The sequence below is a fragment of the Panicum virgatum genome, chromosome 2K (genome assembly GCF_016808335.1).
Source record: "Panicum virgatum strain AP13 chromosome 2K, P.virgatum_v5, whole genome shotgun sequence".
Lineage (NCBI taxonomy): Eukaryota > Viridiplantae > Streptophyta > Magnoliopsida > Poales > Poaceae > Panicum > Panicum virgatum.
The window spans coordinates 6,463,434-6,481,424 of NC_053137.1; the positions used below are offsets into that span (position 1 = coordinate 6,463,434).

A 17,991-nucleotide genomic window follows, 5' to 3' on the forward strand; every position below is an offset into this window, starting at 1 on the left:
AGGCAACAGGAGCAGATCACACGGATCCAAGTGATTGCTAACGTGGTGCTTGTTGAAAATCAGTTGTTCTAAATTGCCCAAGAGAGCTCGCACAACAAGTGGTCATACTCGAGACCCTATCCAGTGTGCTTGTCCCCGCACTCCAGATTGCTTGGTTAGAATGCTTCAGATAGCAGCAGCTTCTTCCGCCACTAGAGAGGTCCTGCCGCCTCGTGGACCAGGCATTAAAAATTCACGTAAATACACAGTCAAGCTTGAAGATCCCATTGTAAATATCCGCCAAGGAGCCGGGGCTTTCTGGTAGTGTGTTACGTACTCCCTTTAAAAAATATGATAAGTCTATTAGGATCAACAAGATCTTGAAGAAGATCAGAATTTGACTAGCAGTACCTTAAAAATATATAATGAAAACGCTTACTCCCCCGTCCCTAAATATCTGTCATTCTTGCTTCTCGAGAAATGACTTTGATTAATTTTATATAAAACAATATTAATATTTATGATACATAATTGATATCATTAGATAGATCTTTAAATCTATTTTTTTAACAAATTTATTTGGAGATACAAATGTTGCACGTGTTTTCTATAAATCTAGTCAAACTTGTGACACGAAAATCAAAAATGATGTTTGATAAGGGACAGAGGGAGTACATGTTGGGGAAATATTTTTACTATGAATCTAGTAATACTCATGTTGTGTTCTCATTTCTCAATCTAGTAATACATGTTAGCCACAGTATTTTTTTGAAGTGGGAAGATTGCCAAAAGAGGAAACTATGATTAGTAACTTTCCCTAAAAAGAGCGGCCATACAGCGGGCCTAACTTACGTCCGACTATACATTAGCCAAGTCCATTTTTATGATAAGCTAATGAGTTAAAAGCACATTAATACATTTAAAACTAGAGGAAATACCACACAATATTATTTTAGGATGGCAAAGTCGGCTCACGTCGTTGAACCTACTTCTCAATGCAACAACACGCCGCTCGAGTTACCTTCACCTACTCTTGTACATATATGAGTTATTGACTCATTTTGGTTCCTATCCCCCTCCACATGATATAGTATACAAATGACTTGGGAGGTGAAGAAGGTCGAAGGTGCATGAAAAGAAGAAAAAGGGTTCCTACTTCCCCAGTGCTAGTGCCAGTGTCCCGCTACCGATGATGCCCGCATTGGTTTTGAAAGATCATAGTGGGGCATTGCATCTTGTGTGATGTTATTGTAGTAACTGTATATGTAGGTTTAGGCCACGTTCGGTTTGTTCCCTTAGCTAGCCACGCTCATGATCTCAGGTGTTCTGTGTATGCGTGGCAAATAAACGCCACCACATGCTGGGGGAGTTGTAGCAAGATAAACAATCCAACATCAGGCCTCAGAGCGGGCAGCATAACTTACCCAACTGGGAGTTCTGGATATGCCATGCATCCAAACTCAAGCAGTGGCGGAACCAGGATTGAGTCGAACCCCGGGCCGAGTTTTAAGTATAGACGTCCACAAACTCACAGTTCAAAAGATACATGAAAATATAAACAGAAAGATAGATAACATACAAAAAGCGTCATCGCGAAGTAATATATTTATTCTTCTTCAGCAATTGATCCAAGTCATTTTTCAACAATTAATCCAAATCCAGAGGTAAAAACTACTGCAAAATGAAAAAAATTTGGGCCGAACCCCGGGCCACGGCCCGGGTGGCCCGGGGTGTGCATCCGCCCCTGAACTCAAGTACACAACTTTAGGCTTGGGAGGCAACGGAGGAAGGTAACGTGGATCCATGCGTGATCGAAGGTAATCCTGTTGAACTGTGAGTTGCTCAATCATGATCGAATGAGCAGGTGGCGACAGTGAGTTCTCCCGCCAGAGGCGTACAGCTTCAATAAGTGCCAGTTTCCTAGCTTTTGTGAGGGATCTAATATGATGCATACAGGATCCAGAAAAAATATGTGGGGGGGGGGGGCTGAAGTATAAGAGAATCCAAATTCATGGTATCTTATATAAGACTAACATTGAAGTTTTACACCACAGGAACAAGCAAATTATGCAATTTAAATCGATGCATACATAAGTATCCAACAATTCAACAAAGTAGATGATATGGGAGGCCTTATTGAGCTGCAAATCAATCTTCATGAGAAGTAACCTACACACTTCACCAAACCGATGATTCATCTCCGATGTTCTCATTGGTGGTTGGAATTGGAGTCCACTACTTGAACTCGAATAGTAAGTGTGCGGAGTTCTTTTTGACATTTTGATTTTTGAGTTCTTCACAGACAAGCCAAAGAGCTGCCATTTACCCAATTAAATACAAGATTAACTCATGGACATTGGACATTTGGATCAGACCATATGCATGAAAATAGCCAACTGAAACTGAGTAGTAATTTCATTACCTATGACAAGCCAATTAGCCAAATATGCTTGCTTTGCTGTTTGCTCCGTTGCTCGGCCGCCCGCTTGTGCTGCGCGCCTGCGCCCCGCCGCCGCCCCGCGTCAAACCGCCGCCCGCCGGCCGCGAGCTGTGGAGCCGGAGCCGGCTAACCCTACGACTAGTAGCGCTCTGTAGTGGAGGAGAGGGCAAAGCCAGAGAGGTGGCGAGAGAGCCAGAGGCAGAGGCCGACCGAGAGAGAGGAAAAAGAGACCGAGAGAAAAAAGGGCCGACTCGGGCCTGCTGAGCTTTGGCCTTTGGGCTTTTGCACAAGGGGTAAAATAATTGGCCCAAGTTGGCAGCCCTGCCACCAGGGACGTCGTCTTCAACCTCCCGACAGCATCAGATCCCCCTATCCTTCCTCCCATGGCAGAAATTTTTTAGGGGGGGGGGGGCTAAGGGGGGCTCCGTGGATTTTTCGACAGTAGGGGGCTCGAGCCCCGCCCGCCCCACCGGTAGATACGCCACTGGATGCATAGTTATTTGTGAGGTGCTAGCGATAACCATCACTGATTCTGATGAGATGAGCTATTTTGGATAGGGAAAACACATCATATTTGCTTGCTCTCAAGAGAAAAAAAAACACAGTACACTCCTGAAAAATTTACAAAAAACTGTGGTATTTTCTCGCTTCTTATTTTGACCAATGAGATGTTCATGACATCATGTTCTTTTTCATCTATTGCCTCCTAACACAGGCTATAACAGAACGAAAGCATGACCCAGCCCATTTGATCAGGGCATTGTGTGACAATAGGAACTCTTGTGGGGTTGCTAATATAAGTCCAACTTCTACTTCCATACGTCGTCATGATCAACACCCATGTTGGGTTTCTAATATAAGTCACACTTTACCATCTCTTTTATAGTTGAGTTATGACTCATTTATTACCTTCCTCAAAGGTGATATATACACAAATGTTTTGGAAGGTAAAGAATAGTATATAGCTAGAGGGAACCAAAAAAGAACAAAAGTGTGCCCGTTGTTAGTCCTTGCCTCTCAAGGCATTGTCTTTTGAGAGATCAATCATGCTATGTGTTTGGACTTCAGTAGAAAATGACATCCTCGTTCTACTAGCAGTAGTACTGGCAGTGCTTTATGTTGTTCTAGGCTTGGAAGGAAGCAGGAGCCGATCACATGGATCAAAGATGTCGGTGAGGCGAGTGCATGGAACGGTCGGTTGCTCCTGACCTCATGAGCGGGTGTAGGCGTATGGTGTTGCTGCAGGAAGGCTTCAGCGTAGTTGTCCCTTGTTTCCTGAGCATCTCTCTTAGCACGTTGCGACTGTGAACATATTGCTTAGCCTCGCTTCATCTTTATTCTGTAGAAGTTAGATATCCCTCCTAATCACCACAACCCTACCTGCATCTTCATTCTGCATAAGTTAGATATCCCTCCTAGTCACCTTGAAGGTGGCGGGTTTGTTCAACTAGTAGGAGTATTGCGCGCCAGCACGCTAGAAATTTGCAAAAATGGAACTATAAATATTGGCCTTTGCAGTTTTAACATTGGATCAACATTTTATAGACACAGATGGTCCCATAGTGTCATTCACTGGGAGTGGCAAAATTATAAGTGGTCAATGTTTACTGTCCTAATATTGTAATTTTTTCTTTTGGAAAAATGGGACTGCAAATATTGGCATGGTGGAACAACATACTCCCACAGGGAAAACATGACATATTTTTGCTAAAAAAGAACCGCTTTGGAGAGAGAGAGAGAGAGAGAAGGTCATTTTACTATCTCAATAAACCCATTTTGTCATATTTTTAGCCTCCCTGAACAACATTTCTTCTGATTTGCTCCAAAAACCATTTAAATTGGTCCAATCTACTCCTAGTAAGTCAAGTTCAAATCTTTCCATTAAAAAAAGGGTTCAAAATTTTTTGGGGTGATAAACATGATTTTCATATGTCACAAACATATACTTTTGTGATTATGTGTTTTGATGTACTTTAACGCAAGTGTTATCATGTCATACGCCACTCCACAAAACTTGAACTTCAAACTCAATTTGCATGTGTATAAATAGAAAGAGGACACAATCTAATTAGGGGTTAGTTTTGATCAATACAAAAAATACGGAAGATTAATTTGATCCAAAATTATGTATAGGTGTCAAATGGGTAGTAAAACTAAAACAGTCTTTTCATTAAAAAAAAAGAGACTGCACCGTTTTATATTTATCAGTGAAACTGCAGCATGTTTTCATGCTGGGCCTCCCTCAGCCTCCTGAAAACCCGAGCACTAACAGCATGAGCTGGCCCATAGAAATACAGATCTCCAGGCCCAGCCCACTCATTCCCCATCACATCCCACCGCTCGCCCCAAATCAACGGCCGGGATCACTCCCCGTTAACCCCAGACACAAACCCTAGCCACCTCCACTATATAGCCTCTTCCCCTCGCGCCCCGCCTCCATTCGCACCCCCGCCGCGCCGCCCCCCAAACCCTAGCCGACGCCGCCGCCATGGTCGCCTTCAGCCGCCCCCTCGTTTCCGTGAAGGCCCTGGAGGGCGACATGGCCGTCGACGCCGCGGGCATCCCCTTCCCGGCGGTCCTCAGCGCGCCGATCCGCCCCGACGTCGTCAGGTTCACCCACAAGCTGCTCTCCTGCAACAAGCGCCAGCCCTACGCCGTCTCCCGCCGCGCCGGCCACCAGACGTCGGCGGAGTCCTGGGGCACGGGGCGCGCGGTGTCGCGTATCCCCCGCGTCCCCGGCGGCGGCACCCACCGCGCCGGCCAGGGAGCCTTCGGCAACATGTGCCGCGGCGGCCGCATGTTCGCGCCCACCAAGCCCTGGCGCAAGTGGCACCGCCGCGTCAACGTCAACCTGCGCCGCGTCTCCGTCGCCTCGGCGCTCGCCGCCACCGCCGTCCCGGCCCTCGTCCAGGCGCGCGGCCACCGCATCGAGGCCGTCCCCGAGCTGCCCCTGGTCATCTCCGACTCCGCCGAGTCCATCGAGAAGACCTCCCAGGGCATCAAGATCCTCAAGCAGGTCGGCGCCTACGCCGACGCCGAGAAGGCCAAGGACTCGGTCGGCATCCGCCCCGGCAAGGGTAAGATGCGCAACCGCCGGTACATCAACCGCAAGGGCCCGCTGATTGTCTACGGCACTGAGGGCTCGAAGATCGTCAAGGCCTTCCGCAACCTCCCCGGTGTAGATGTCGCCAACGTCGAGCGACTCAACCTGCTCGACCTCGCCCCCGGTGGCCACCTCGGGCGCTTTGTCATCTGGACCGAGAGCGCGTTCAAGAAGCTTGAGGAGGTGTATGGAACCTTCGAGGCCCCGTCGCAGAAGAAGAAGGGCTTCGTGCTGCCGAGGCCCAAGATGACCAACGCTGACCTGGGCAGGATCATCAACTCTGATGAGGTCCAGTCTGTGGTGAAGCCACTCAACAAGGAGGTGAAGCGCAGGGAGAAGAGGAAGAACCCGCTCAAGAACATGGCTGCTGTGCTCAAGCTCAACCCCTACCTCGGCACTGCCCGCAAGATGGCCACCCTCGCTGAGGCCGCCCGTGTCAAGGCCAGGAAGGAGAAGCTTGATTCCAAGAGGACCAAGCTTAGCACGGTATGACTATTTCTCTCCCTCTTTCATTTCTGTTGTCGACATTAACTGACCATACCTTTCTGTATTACTATAGTTTATAACTGTTAGTGTTTGAGTACATTTGCTGCGCCTTGTATGAATAGTTTAATTTGTTTGACGTCCCCTAGCATTAGGAAATTTCATTAATTGCTTAGTAATGTCTTAGTACTGGAGTTCTGTGTGAACGAGTTATATTCACATGCTTCTCCTGTAGTGATTCTTGTTATGGTTTAGTGATGTTGCATTGATCTGCTGTTTGTTGTGCCAACAAATATTCTGTTATTTGACCTTTTGTGCTGCACTCTTGATCATTATGCATGTGTGTTTTATTGTTGCTGTTATTATATACTATCTGCTCAGGGTTTTAATTTCATTGTTCTTGATGAGTGTCCATATTCTGTTCCACTTCGTGAGATGCGAGGAGATATCTGAGCAATTATTTTTGTTGTTCTTTATCTTAGAAACAATTGATACTGGAAGCTGGTTAACCTTGACATGTATGCCACATCCCTGGTTATTCTTGGATCAGGTTGTTTATGTTGAATGTTTTAGTTTGGTCCCACTTGTTGATAGTGGTTAACTTGGACTCTGCCTTGCTAGGATGTGAAGTTTGATGGTTTAAGCATTTTGGTTACATAATACTATAATGCATGTCTCCTGGAACACTGCACATCCAAATGTCTTCTGACCATCTGTTTAGCAGCATACTTCAATATGTCTACATTGTTTGTCTTCATTTTGATCAGCAACACTACAAAACTGACCAATATCTGAGTTACTATTGGTTTAAAATATCAGATGCTGATTATTTTGTTATGCAGCACACCCTTTTGTTAACAAGCATGTACTGAACATCATCTTTTGATCCATTGTAGGAGGAGGCTGCCAAGGTCAAGGCTGCTGGAAAGGCATGGTACAAGACCATGGTCTCAGACAGTGACTACACCGAGTTTGAGAACTTCTCAAAGTGGCTCGGCGTGACACAGTGAGCGTGTAATATCTAGTTAAGTAGTAGTTTTGCTGAACTTATCTCGAGGGTTTATCATTCTGTTTTATCCTGCATCATCATAAGAATTTACCGACCTGTGGGATTTTGAAAGTGATGTCCATTTTTTTAATGCGTTGCCATGAGAACATAGCGTATGAGCAGCTTCGAACCAGTTACCTAAAGTATGCTTGTGATTTGTGCACTTCGTGATGTTCTCTGATTGGGTTATCTTTGGTAAATGGCCAAGTGCAGTTGCCCACTGTGGCTGTCTTAATTTTGTGCTGTGAATGGTATGGTGACTGTTGAGCTTGGAGATCATTGTGAATTTTTGCTCATCACAGATAGTTTTGTGTAACCCTTGCGTGCCATGAAATTGGACTGAAATTCGTGCCATGAATTGCGTTTGTTTTGTGAATTCAATTGTGACTGAAACTCGTGATCTGATATCTTGACTTGTGAATTATTTTTGGTTCAGTTTTTGTTTTGGAGGTTTTTATTGTTGTCCTGTGGATTTTTTCCATTGTTGGTGTTGAAATGTACGAAATGCATCTTTATCGATGTTTCGTTGGTAAGATTGTTGCAGCTCGTATTTGTGGTTCTCTTGTTAATTCGCCCCTCGCCACTGCATTTGCTGATTGTTGGTGCCAACGTCTGGCGTCTTCGCATCTTGTGGCTCGTTTGATTTGGTACTAAAATGAGTTGATGAATAATCGTTGGGCCAAAAGTCACTTCCCTCTAGCTATCGTTGCTCGCGCATCATTGCTGCCCACCACGTTGTCCACCAGTGTTGATCTATTTCCAGTCAGTGATGCCTGTCGTTCACCTCTGTTTTGCCTGAACACCTCTTATTCAAGTATCCAAAATTCCGGAAACCATAAAGCCCCTCGCTCCTAAGCTCGGCCTTGATCTGTGGAAGCCATCGATTGAATTCAACTGCATGTAATGTAATGCTCTGGTTTAGCGAGGCGGCATGTGTTCTCTGTTTTTTAAACATGCTGCCTGTGATACCATTTTGTTAATACTATTATATGTTCATAAAGATGTAATAGTACTCTTCATTGGAAGTAGACAAAGAAGATTGTATCACCTTAGGTGCTGTCGAACTGTTGGTTCTGCAAGCATCGTCGGTATGAGCTTCGCCAACTTCATCAGGCGATGGCTCTCTTGTCGCCACCATCCATGCGGATGTGGCCTTGCAAATTCATCAGCCAGGCAGGGTGTGATAGATTGCGCCAAGCTCTTGTCTTGTTTGGAAAATATAATTAACTTTTTCTACCCTTACTATTACGGAGGGAGGAGATAGGAGTAGCGAGCGAAATGCCCTCTTAGAGCAAGTATTACAAGTACAGTCCGCTGGCGATTCGGGTCTCCACGTCATATAAAATCTAGCGGATCATCCTCCAAAAGAAATATTATATTCTAGTCATCGAGATTCTCTTCTCTATACCTAATTCTCTCACACTCATCGTACTCTATGTATCATCATCCTTTGTATCAACTATCACCGATAGGACCCACACATCATACTCTATTTCAACTCTCCCTCCCGTTCACTCTCTCTTCCCATTCACTCCCCCCTAGGACCGATGAGCGGGCTTGTGGTCGTTGGCGAGTGGGCCTGCACGGGGTAGCGGACCTCCTCTACTACGTTGGATTTAGGCTGGCTCCAACGGTGCGTTGTAAAGCTCCCCCCACCCCATATAGGGGGAGCTTTGGAGGTAAATTCCCTCCAACGGTTCCTCCTGTAGCTCCCCCTATATAGGGGGAGAGTTGATTCTCCCTCTATATATGGGGAGAGATTACAACTCCCCTCATGCTTTTTGTTTATAATAAAAAATTTATTTGGGTTCGGTAACATAATAATAATACGCATTATGGTAGTATAAATACAGTATATTTTTTTTAAATTTAAAAATGATAAATAAATGATTAATGAATGAGGTATAATGTATATGTGAAATGGATATGGGGGAAATGGTTGGAGAGGAAGAAATATATGGAGAGGAATTTTTTAGAGTGAGGTAGTAAAATATAGTATAAAGTACATATAGGAGGAGTTGGATGGGGGAAATGGTTGAAAACAGCCTCAGATGGCGCGACATCCGCTTGGGTACCGGACGCCACCACGTATGCCACTGTAGCCCGCCTCATCCGCTATACACAGTGCGGATAGTCTTAGCCATGCTCTTAGGCTGTCCGCACGAAATGAGCGCATGTTAGTTCAAGATCACTACTACTTGTCTAATCGGACAACAAGTAATGAAGTAAACAGACAAAGGCCTGATATCCTATGGGGTAATCCAAGAGACTATGTAAAAACTTGTTTGGGTAAATTCAAAAGCCTTCCACGTCACGCGATTCAAATCCCTCCTGTGCCTGCCGGTTTTCCCATCGCTTGCCGCCGCTGCCGCCGCCGCCTGGCCGTGGACGCCTGGCGAGGCCTCCTGGACGTGGCCGCTTGGCGACGCCTCGCCTGGAGGCTACACCTGCTGCTGGACTGCTGCTGATAGAGGAATAGTTGCCTCACTGTCTTTTTAAAAAAATTAAGCTATGGAACTTTTTTCTCCAGTCAAAAGCTAGCACAAGTTCTTTTGACAGAAACAATGCACGCAGGTTCTTTTGACAAAAACAATCAGATTTTTCGATGATAAAAAGTGATTGCTCTTATTGTGTTTGATTTCTGTATCAATCCCCTTCAATTTATCAGCTACGTTGTGCCTGCATCATGCCAGTGGGCTCCGTGCTCATCACGCACGGCACACGGTGGCGCTCACGCCGACTAGCTAGCCGATTTGATGATCAGCATATATACCAGCAGTGTACGATCACACAGGACAGCGCCGAACAGCTTGTGTATACTTAGTTTCAGAGTAGCAAGCAGATCATGGAGAACTATGCGACCTTTGCAATAAGGACATTTGTAAGAATTGTATCACTTCTCTTCTCTAGCTCTCTTTCTTTGATAGCAATAGTTACCTAAAGCCTGGTTTCAACAAAAACAAACAGTTACCCAATGTCTGAACTGAAAAATGGGGTGTCAGTACAGAGTAAAGGTTCACGCCGCCAACTCTGGTAATCTGATTCTTGTAGCTGTGTTTGGTTTCAAACTTTCTATCTATTAATCGAGATCGGCACGCCCTTCTCTAAACCTGCAGGCATGGTATGCCATCGCAACCACCATAGAACACAGAAAGACTGAACTGAACAGCCGATACAACTGAACTCTGAAGCCCCTGAAATAACCAGATAAGCATCAATCGGTTTTCAGCAGAAAAAACCCTCTGCGTCTGAACTCTGAAGCCCCTGAACGCTGAATGGACACTTCATCAGTAACTACAACTTCTAAAGTCAAATGATTGCTGGTTAACGCGATGATTGTTACTAGACATAAAGCATAAAATCAATACTTCAACTGTAAATTTGTCGAAGTGACACAACAATTTAATCAATACTTCAACTGTGTATTTGCTGGTTGGATTCAATACATTGAATTTCCTACCAAAAAATGTATTGAGTCTAATAGATGATAGATAATTAAGCATGATATTTTCATCGCTTGTTCATCGGGGGCAGCGGGGCAGGTAGTGCTCCCCTTCTCCTTTCAGCCATGCTCAGCATGTCATGTTCAATACCGGCAGCTAGTAGCAGTAGCAAGTAGTGGGTAGCAGTAAGAATAAGCAGCCGTTTCAATCGCCCTATCCCTACCAGGTATTACTACTCATGGGACATGGCGAGTCCGGCGGCACCGACGCTGGATCGAGGAGCGCCGATTTGGTGCCTTGACGGAGTCGTTGGCGGCAATTTGGTGGGGAAACTAGGCGCGCGCGAACTGGCCGGCGAGGGGGCGGCAAGGAGGCGCGAGAGCGCGGGAACGACGGGGGCGGGCACGGGCGAGCGGGGATGGCGAGCGCTCGGGGCTTCGCAAAAAAGCTGCGGGCCGGCAACAGCGGCGGCGGTGGCGCGCGCGGGCCGGCAGCAGAAGGGGCCGGCAGCGGGCACCGGACCGGCGAGCCCTCTCCACCCCGAGCCGGCGAGACCTCTCCGCCCCGGCCATGCGGCGGATCTTGGGCGGCCTCCTCGAGCTTGGCGGGAGCAGCGGCACCCGGCCATAGCGAACCTCGAGCTCCTTCCCTTCCTCCCTCCGTCCCCTCCCTCCCTCTCCGCGCCCATCCTCTCCTCTCCTGCGGCGGCGAGCGCGCGAGAGCTGTGGCGGCGGGTGCTCAGAGCTGCCACGGGGGGGGGGGGGGGGGGGGGGGGGGGGGGCGCGGAGCTGCCGCGGCTGATCCAACCTCGTCCTCCCTTCTCCTCCCCCTCCCTCCTCCTCCCTCGCCGGCGCGGGGCCATGGCAGGTGAGCGGCGCAGCGGCAGCTCCGCGACGGGGCGAACTGCCGGCGGTGTGGTGCAGCAGCAGGCTGCAGCTGCTCTGGGTGGAGGCGGTTGGCGAGAGGGCCGGGGTGGTTGGGGCTGCCGGCCTCGGAAGGCGGCAGCGGACGCCTCCCTCCTCGTCTGGGAATACCGGACGACGCCTCGTCCGCGACGATACCGGACGGCTTGCCGTCCCGCGCTGTGGGGCTTTTCCGCTAAAGCGGTAATGGAAGATGGCGTAGCTTTTCGGAAGGCGGTAGCGGACGCCTCCCTCCTCGTCTGGGAATACCGGACGACGCCTCGTCCGCGATGATACCGGACGGCTTGCCGTACCCCGCTGCGGGATTTTTTCCGCTAAAGCGGTACTGCGGGGTTTACTTTTTGGCTGCTTGGCTGGCTGACTTGGCAGCCACCGTGGGAAAGCGAAATGCCACCGTGGCATACTGGCATCACCCACTGTGCTTCTTCAACGTCGAGCTCCAATGGCCGGGGTCCCAACTCCCAAGGGTGGGGGGGGGGGGGGAGCGGCCGTCGCCGGCAGCCAGGGTGGTGGAGGACGGCGGCAGACCTTAGGATTCGGGTTCCGGGGCTCCAGTGCCCACCGGACTTAGAGGAGGGGGCCGGGGGCGGCGGCGGGCTGTGAGGGGGCGGCGCGACGGCGAGAGCCGCTGGTCGGGGCGGAGGACGGGAGGTGGAAGAAGCCTCTACGTGTTGGAAATTTATGATCTCAGGATAACGACCTAGATCTACATGTCAATAATTTCCACAAATTAGAGATAACATACCAAATATATTCATGTATCGTGATTGCAGGTACACCTAATGTTTCCATCTATAAGTCGGCCCCGGTCCCACAGTGCTGTCTATAAATATGAGACGGAGGGGTACCCTCTGTAACACTAATCAGTTAATCTCGCGATTAGCGAAACACCAATCAATTAGAGCGCTGGAGGGGCTGGAAGCGCGACTCCCTCATCTACTTCATGGCAGGCACAAGGAGTTGCTGTTCCTCATCTACTTCGTGGCATGCACAAGGAGGAGTTGCTGCTCGTTAAGAACTTCATCAACAGAGAGATCTAAATCTCTCCAATGGTGAAGATCAAGTCTATTTCATCTACATCAGTCATCAGCCCTACTACTACAACTACAGAGGCGTCCATGGATTCAAGAAGCTCTGGTCAGTATTAATCTAATTAATTCCGCATTAAGTAATTAGTGATCATGATTAGACTAAGCTAAGATCCTGTTCATGATCAATTAAATTTAACAATCGGTATCAAGAGCCATCTTAGATCTGTCATGATCCTAATCCAGAGCCATCAAGTTCGAAGCCTCTGATTAATGTCAGTTTAGATCTGTTTCGTGCTTAATCATAGGTAATTAATGCTGATATGGATCTAATCATTTAAGTGCTATATGCAAATCAGTGCAATGCAATTAGTAGATTGGATCTACTATTCTGTTTGCGTGAAATAAACACATATTGGATCTGTTATGTGCAATTAGTGATGTCCAGCGTGATGTGTATGCCGATTAATGTTCTACTTTGTGCATATACGTGCGACTAAGCTTCCGCATCCGCACTATTATAATGTGCAAAGTAATCGACTTGATTAAACTAAGATTAAGTCCCTGCACGTAAGGTTTTATGGGCGAATTAAATTAAGGTCAATGTTTATGAAGTCATTAGCCTTATCCTATTCAGATTAGATTATGAGTAATGCAAATCTTAATCTGATTAGGCTAAGTACCTCGAATTAGATCTAAACAATTATGTTTACGCTAATTCATGTTTAGGCCGGGGCACTTTCATGTTAATTGATGATTAAGTTAAGTAATTACAGTTAGGGTTTACGATTGCTATTAATCTGTTCCCCAAATTAGCCCCTGTTCATACTTATTTCGCAAAATTAAAGTCAAGTCCATGCAATTAGATCCAAATCCATGAGATTTGTTACATCCGTAAGCATTGAGAAGAAGGGGAAAGCGAATCTCAGATCGCATCAAGAAAAATCCAAATTTTCCTAACCCTAACCATAATCCAAGGTTAAGAATGAGGAAAACTTACCTCGGTTCACGATGCGGTGTGCATCAGGGGCGCACCGGTCCAGCCAGTAGCACCGTGAGGAGCCCTCGACGGACGTGCGCGCGATTAGTACGCACGCACGCGCCGGCGAGGGGCCCTGGACGGTGCATGACCAAGACCGGCGCTCGGGATGGTGGCCATGAGATGGCAACACCACGGCTTGCGGCGCACGCCGCTACCGCGCACGGTGAGGGCCCCGCACATGAGCAGCCTGCGGCACGCGGCCCAGCGCGTGGCCGGCCGTGACTTGCGCCCGCGCCTCGGGCGGATCACGGCGCATGAGCGGCGGCCGCGGCACCCACCGCACGCGGCGCTACCTGCGGCCCCGCGCGTGCGTAAGGCGGCAGCCGTGGCCAGCCTCTGCGGCAGGAACTCGACACCCGCGCGTGAGCATCAAGCGGCGGAGCAGGCCAGGGCCCGCGCGCGCAGTGGCGCGAGAGCGCTCGCGGTATGCTGGGGCACGGCACCAGGCCCACGCATGAGGCGCATGGGCATCAGGTGCGCACTGCGCGCACGCGAGGCGCATCAGGGGCGTTGCCGGCGACCGCCGGATCCCTGGCGGCGGTGCTGGACATTAAGGGCATGAGGAGCGGCGGCTGGGGAAAGAGATGGGAGAGGGAGTGAGGCCTTCTTCCGACAGCCTTCATCATTTTAATATGAAGCTGAATGAGCTCTAGATCGTCCGATAGACATGGACGGCTTGGATGGAGCCCGATTAGGGTTTCGGCTCCTGGCAGGCCAAACCGATTTGGGCCAAACTGGGCCACGCTAGCTGCTGGTTTGCGCGACTGGAGAGTTTTCAGCCTGATTATGAGCTTTAGCCCAGTTTAAGTTTTAAAGTTTTTCTTTTACTATTTTTTGATGAGTTAAGCTTTAATTAAGTTATTGTTCACATTTAAAGGCTTTATTTAATTACTGTTGTTTATGTTTAAGGCTTTAATTATTTCCTGTTGCACTTATAATTACCAACATTATATTTATTTAAAGTCCATGAGTATTTATTTCATATTTGAGATATCTATTGTTTATAATTTCGCAAATAAGTTTATTGCTTAATTTATCTATGATAGATATTTCTCAATTATGAATAGTGATATTTTCCATAATTCTGATGTTATAAGATCAATTTAAAAATAATTATGGAAAATCATCATTGATAATGAGTTCAATTTCGGGCTATTGATGAGTCTTGTTTTTCAGCACAATTAATTCATAATGTTAGATGTGCTTGTTAAATGAGAAAGAATCTAAAGATTAATGAGCCTTATCTTTTGTAAGTGCAATAAAGTTTAAATTTTCAGTGCAATTAAATTTAATAAGGTTTTATGCACTGATTATATAATGCAAAGTTTAAGATTTTATAAGGCTTATATCTACAGTGAAATTTAATCTCTTTATGATTTATGTGTTATTTCACTGCTTAAGTTTGAGTTTAAAATTCCAGAATAAGTGTATTTGCCTTAATGTTTTCATTATGCTTTATTGATGAACATTGCATTAGTTCGCATTGTTTAAGCTGAAAAATTATATTTTTCCACCATGTGCAATTAAGATGCTCTCTAATCAAATGGAACCATCGAGAAGTTTGATTAGAGTACACTTGTAATTAATTCTGACCATCGTTGTTTTAATTATGAGTTAATGATAAGTTTCGTTTGTTTTCCCCATCGGTGATGCAAATTGAAACTTATGGCATGATTTTAATCAGACCATCGTAGGGTTAATCTTGTGCCTTTATGTGCATCTTGTTGTATAAGATTATTGAGACTTCAATTTTATGATTTTTCAGTGGATTATAAGGACTTACTAAGTACCATTGAGCCCTTTAATGGCACCAACTTTCCTAAGTGGAATAATGAGGTGTCTGCAGTTCTCAGAGTTCTGGACTTTGATTACGCACTTTATGAGTATAAACTTGTTAATCATTCTATATGTACTAAGAATCATAATGAGCAATTAAGTTGAAGAAATGGCAAAAATTCAACGAATTTGCAAAATTAGTTATAAAACATTCGATCTCAGATGCCATAAGGGGAGCATTTCCTTATAGGAAGGATGATAGGTAATTAAGTGTTAAGGAGTTTATGAACTCCATTGAGGAATGTTATAAAATTAATTATTCCAACTTTCTCATAAATAAGTTGTCTACCTCACATTATGATGGGCGCAATGGACTAAGTATACACATTAAGAGCATATACAATATGGCTGCTGAGTTGAAAGCACTTAGCAGGTTCATCTCTGATGATCTGCTGGTGCCATATCTTATGGCTTCTCTACTAGAGAATTATAATAAGCGTGCTCAAAATGTGGATACTCCAGTAAGATATAAGTTATGTGAGTCACTTCATCAAGTGCAAAGGAAGGATAATAAAGTTGTCTCATAAGCTCTTTTAAGTTAAAGTTTCCCCTAAATTTTGGTGGATTAATTGAGATACATTCCCAGTAGGGCATTAAGTCTGACCCATAAGATCAGGGGAGTTCAAGGGGAGCAAAGTTTAATGATGATGATGATGATGAAGATGTTAAATGCTTCGCATTAGTTTTATATATTTAGCCATATTTGTTTTCAGTAATAAGTGATTCTAAACATTTGCTAAGTTTTGAGATAATAAGTATATCATCATTGTTAATTTTGCTATCTTGTCAATGAATTATTTTATTTATTTTTTGCATATTGTGTAATGCTTCAATAAGTTGTTGATGAGACCTTGTCAAAATTGTGATATTATTAGTTTAATCACATTTCGAAGGGGAGAATTGGAATGTCTCATCAAGTATAAGAGATACTCCAGTCATTAGATGTAAGACAATAAAGAGTTATCACCATATTTTATTTGCCCATAAAGATTGATATTCAAAAGGCTGAATTAGAAAATCAGCTTATATAAAGGCTGAATATGATGGAGAACGCTCTAAAAAAACCATTGTGATAGGAGAATTACTCCATAAAGCCAATTGTCTCAAATAAAGTTAAGTGTGACTTGATTCATTATTCTGGCCATCGCTGATTAATGAATCAATGTTCAAAAATTTTGTTGCTCTAGTTTATTTCTAGCCATCGCTGTTTGACTAGTTCAATGAAGCTTGAGACTTTTGAAGTATGGCTTATATTTATCATTTCTGGCCATCGCTGTTTGGTAAATATATTGACCATAAGTTTTGCTACTCTTGTTCATTTCTAGCCATCGCTGGTGTGAGCTTGATTAGTAAAGGAAATTGATCAATGGTATACTAAAGATAAAGAACTTATGTCATGATGAGCTACCATTTATGGATATCCTAATAAGTCTGAGGGGTACCATTTCTACCACTATAATTGTCTCAACTATTGTGTTTCTAAAGGAATGCAAAGATCAGTTATTTCAACTGTTGTGTTCTTAAAAGAATGCAGAGATTAGTGGGAGTCAGTGGGAGCTCACAAAGGAGGAAGAGATGATTTGGAGAGATGTGGGCTTACTTACCCCGCATCGAGGATTCAAGTAGCAGAATCTCATAATATTTAACTCATGCCATTAGTTAAGTAAACCTCCATCTTAAGCTACCATATATTTTGTTGAGGATTCTCATAAGTTGATTAATCCCAACATGAATATGTGATATATAATAACTATTGATGTTGGCCTAAAAGAATGACCTCATTCGTTTTGAAGGTCACTATAAAGGAGGCCATAAATTGAGTCTATGAGCTTTAGTATAAATTTGTGATGGAATCAAATTAGTATCTTGCCATGATCATGATTCCGAAAGAAAATTAAAATACTGAGCTTATAGCTTACCATGATTCTAAATGTTCATGGATAAAGGTATGTACTGAGATTAAGGTGGAAAATTTACTATCCTAATACTTAAGTGGATGATGCTCTACTAAGTAAAGTGGCGATTAGAATATGCCACTAAGGTTGAGAGCATTTCTATCCTTCAATTAGATTTAAATTAATCTTGGTGAAAGCCTCTTATGCTTTGGGCACTAATGTACACTAAGATTCGACCAAAGAAGTATTAGGATTACCACTAGAGATGTAAGCTGTCTAAAGTGGTAAATGTGAATAATGTTAATATACGCTGTTCTATTTTGCATAGTAAAGCAAATTATGTCTAATACCCTAAGAATAAAGTTGAGATAAAGTTAAGGAAGACGTTCCTTATGCTTCAATCTTTTGAAGCTTATGCATGAGTCTCTAAGTGATTGACTTTGCATTTGTAAGCCGGAAATCCTTATGTTTTTAATATTATCCAAAGGAGGTCCATTGGATAATGTACAAGACACCATAGCACGCTTGTTTATTATAAATTATTTAGCTAAGAGTTCTGTAAGAGTGTGAGGATGTAAAAGTGCACATTAGATTATGTTCTTCACTTTCGCAGAAAAGAGCAATTTTATTGAGAGCTCTAAGCAAACTTGGCATAATGAAAGCTGAGATTGCATAAGGCATGTTTTAACTTATCAAGCTTTAGAATTATATTCCGGTGTTAAGTTTATGGACAGCAAATTGATACTGCTATGATTGCAGTATTCATTCGAG

At 44.9% G+C, this 17,991-nt stretch overlaps 1 protein-coding gene across 1 annotated transcript; it reads left to right on the forward strand.

Annotated features, from left to right (window-relative positions):
- The first annotated feature begins 4,844 nt into the window (after positions 1-4,844).
- Positions 4,845-7,253, forward strand: LOC120663828 (60S ribosomal protein L4-1-like). The gene is made up of 2 exons (XM_039942765.1): positions 4,845-6,008; positions 6,902-7,253. Exons 1-2 carry the CDS (start codon positions 4,908-4,910, stop codon positions 7,013-7,015), a joined length of 1,215 nt encoding a protein of 404 aa, XP_039798699.1. The 5' UTR covers positions 4,845-4,907; the 3' UTR covers positions 7,016-7,253.
- Positions 7,254-17,991: the final 10,738 nt, after the last annotated feature.

Excerpts from the sequence above, each read along its gene's own strand:
- LOC120663828 (XM_039942765.1), top strand. The coding sequence starts at position 4,908 with ATGGTCGCCTTCAGCCGCCCCCTCGTTTCCGTGAAGGCCCTGGAGGGC. Across the intron at positions 6,009-6,901 it reads AGAGGACCAAGCTTAGCACG|GAGGAGGCTGCCAAGGTCAA; the intron begins GTATGACTATTT and ends GATCCATTGTAG.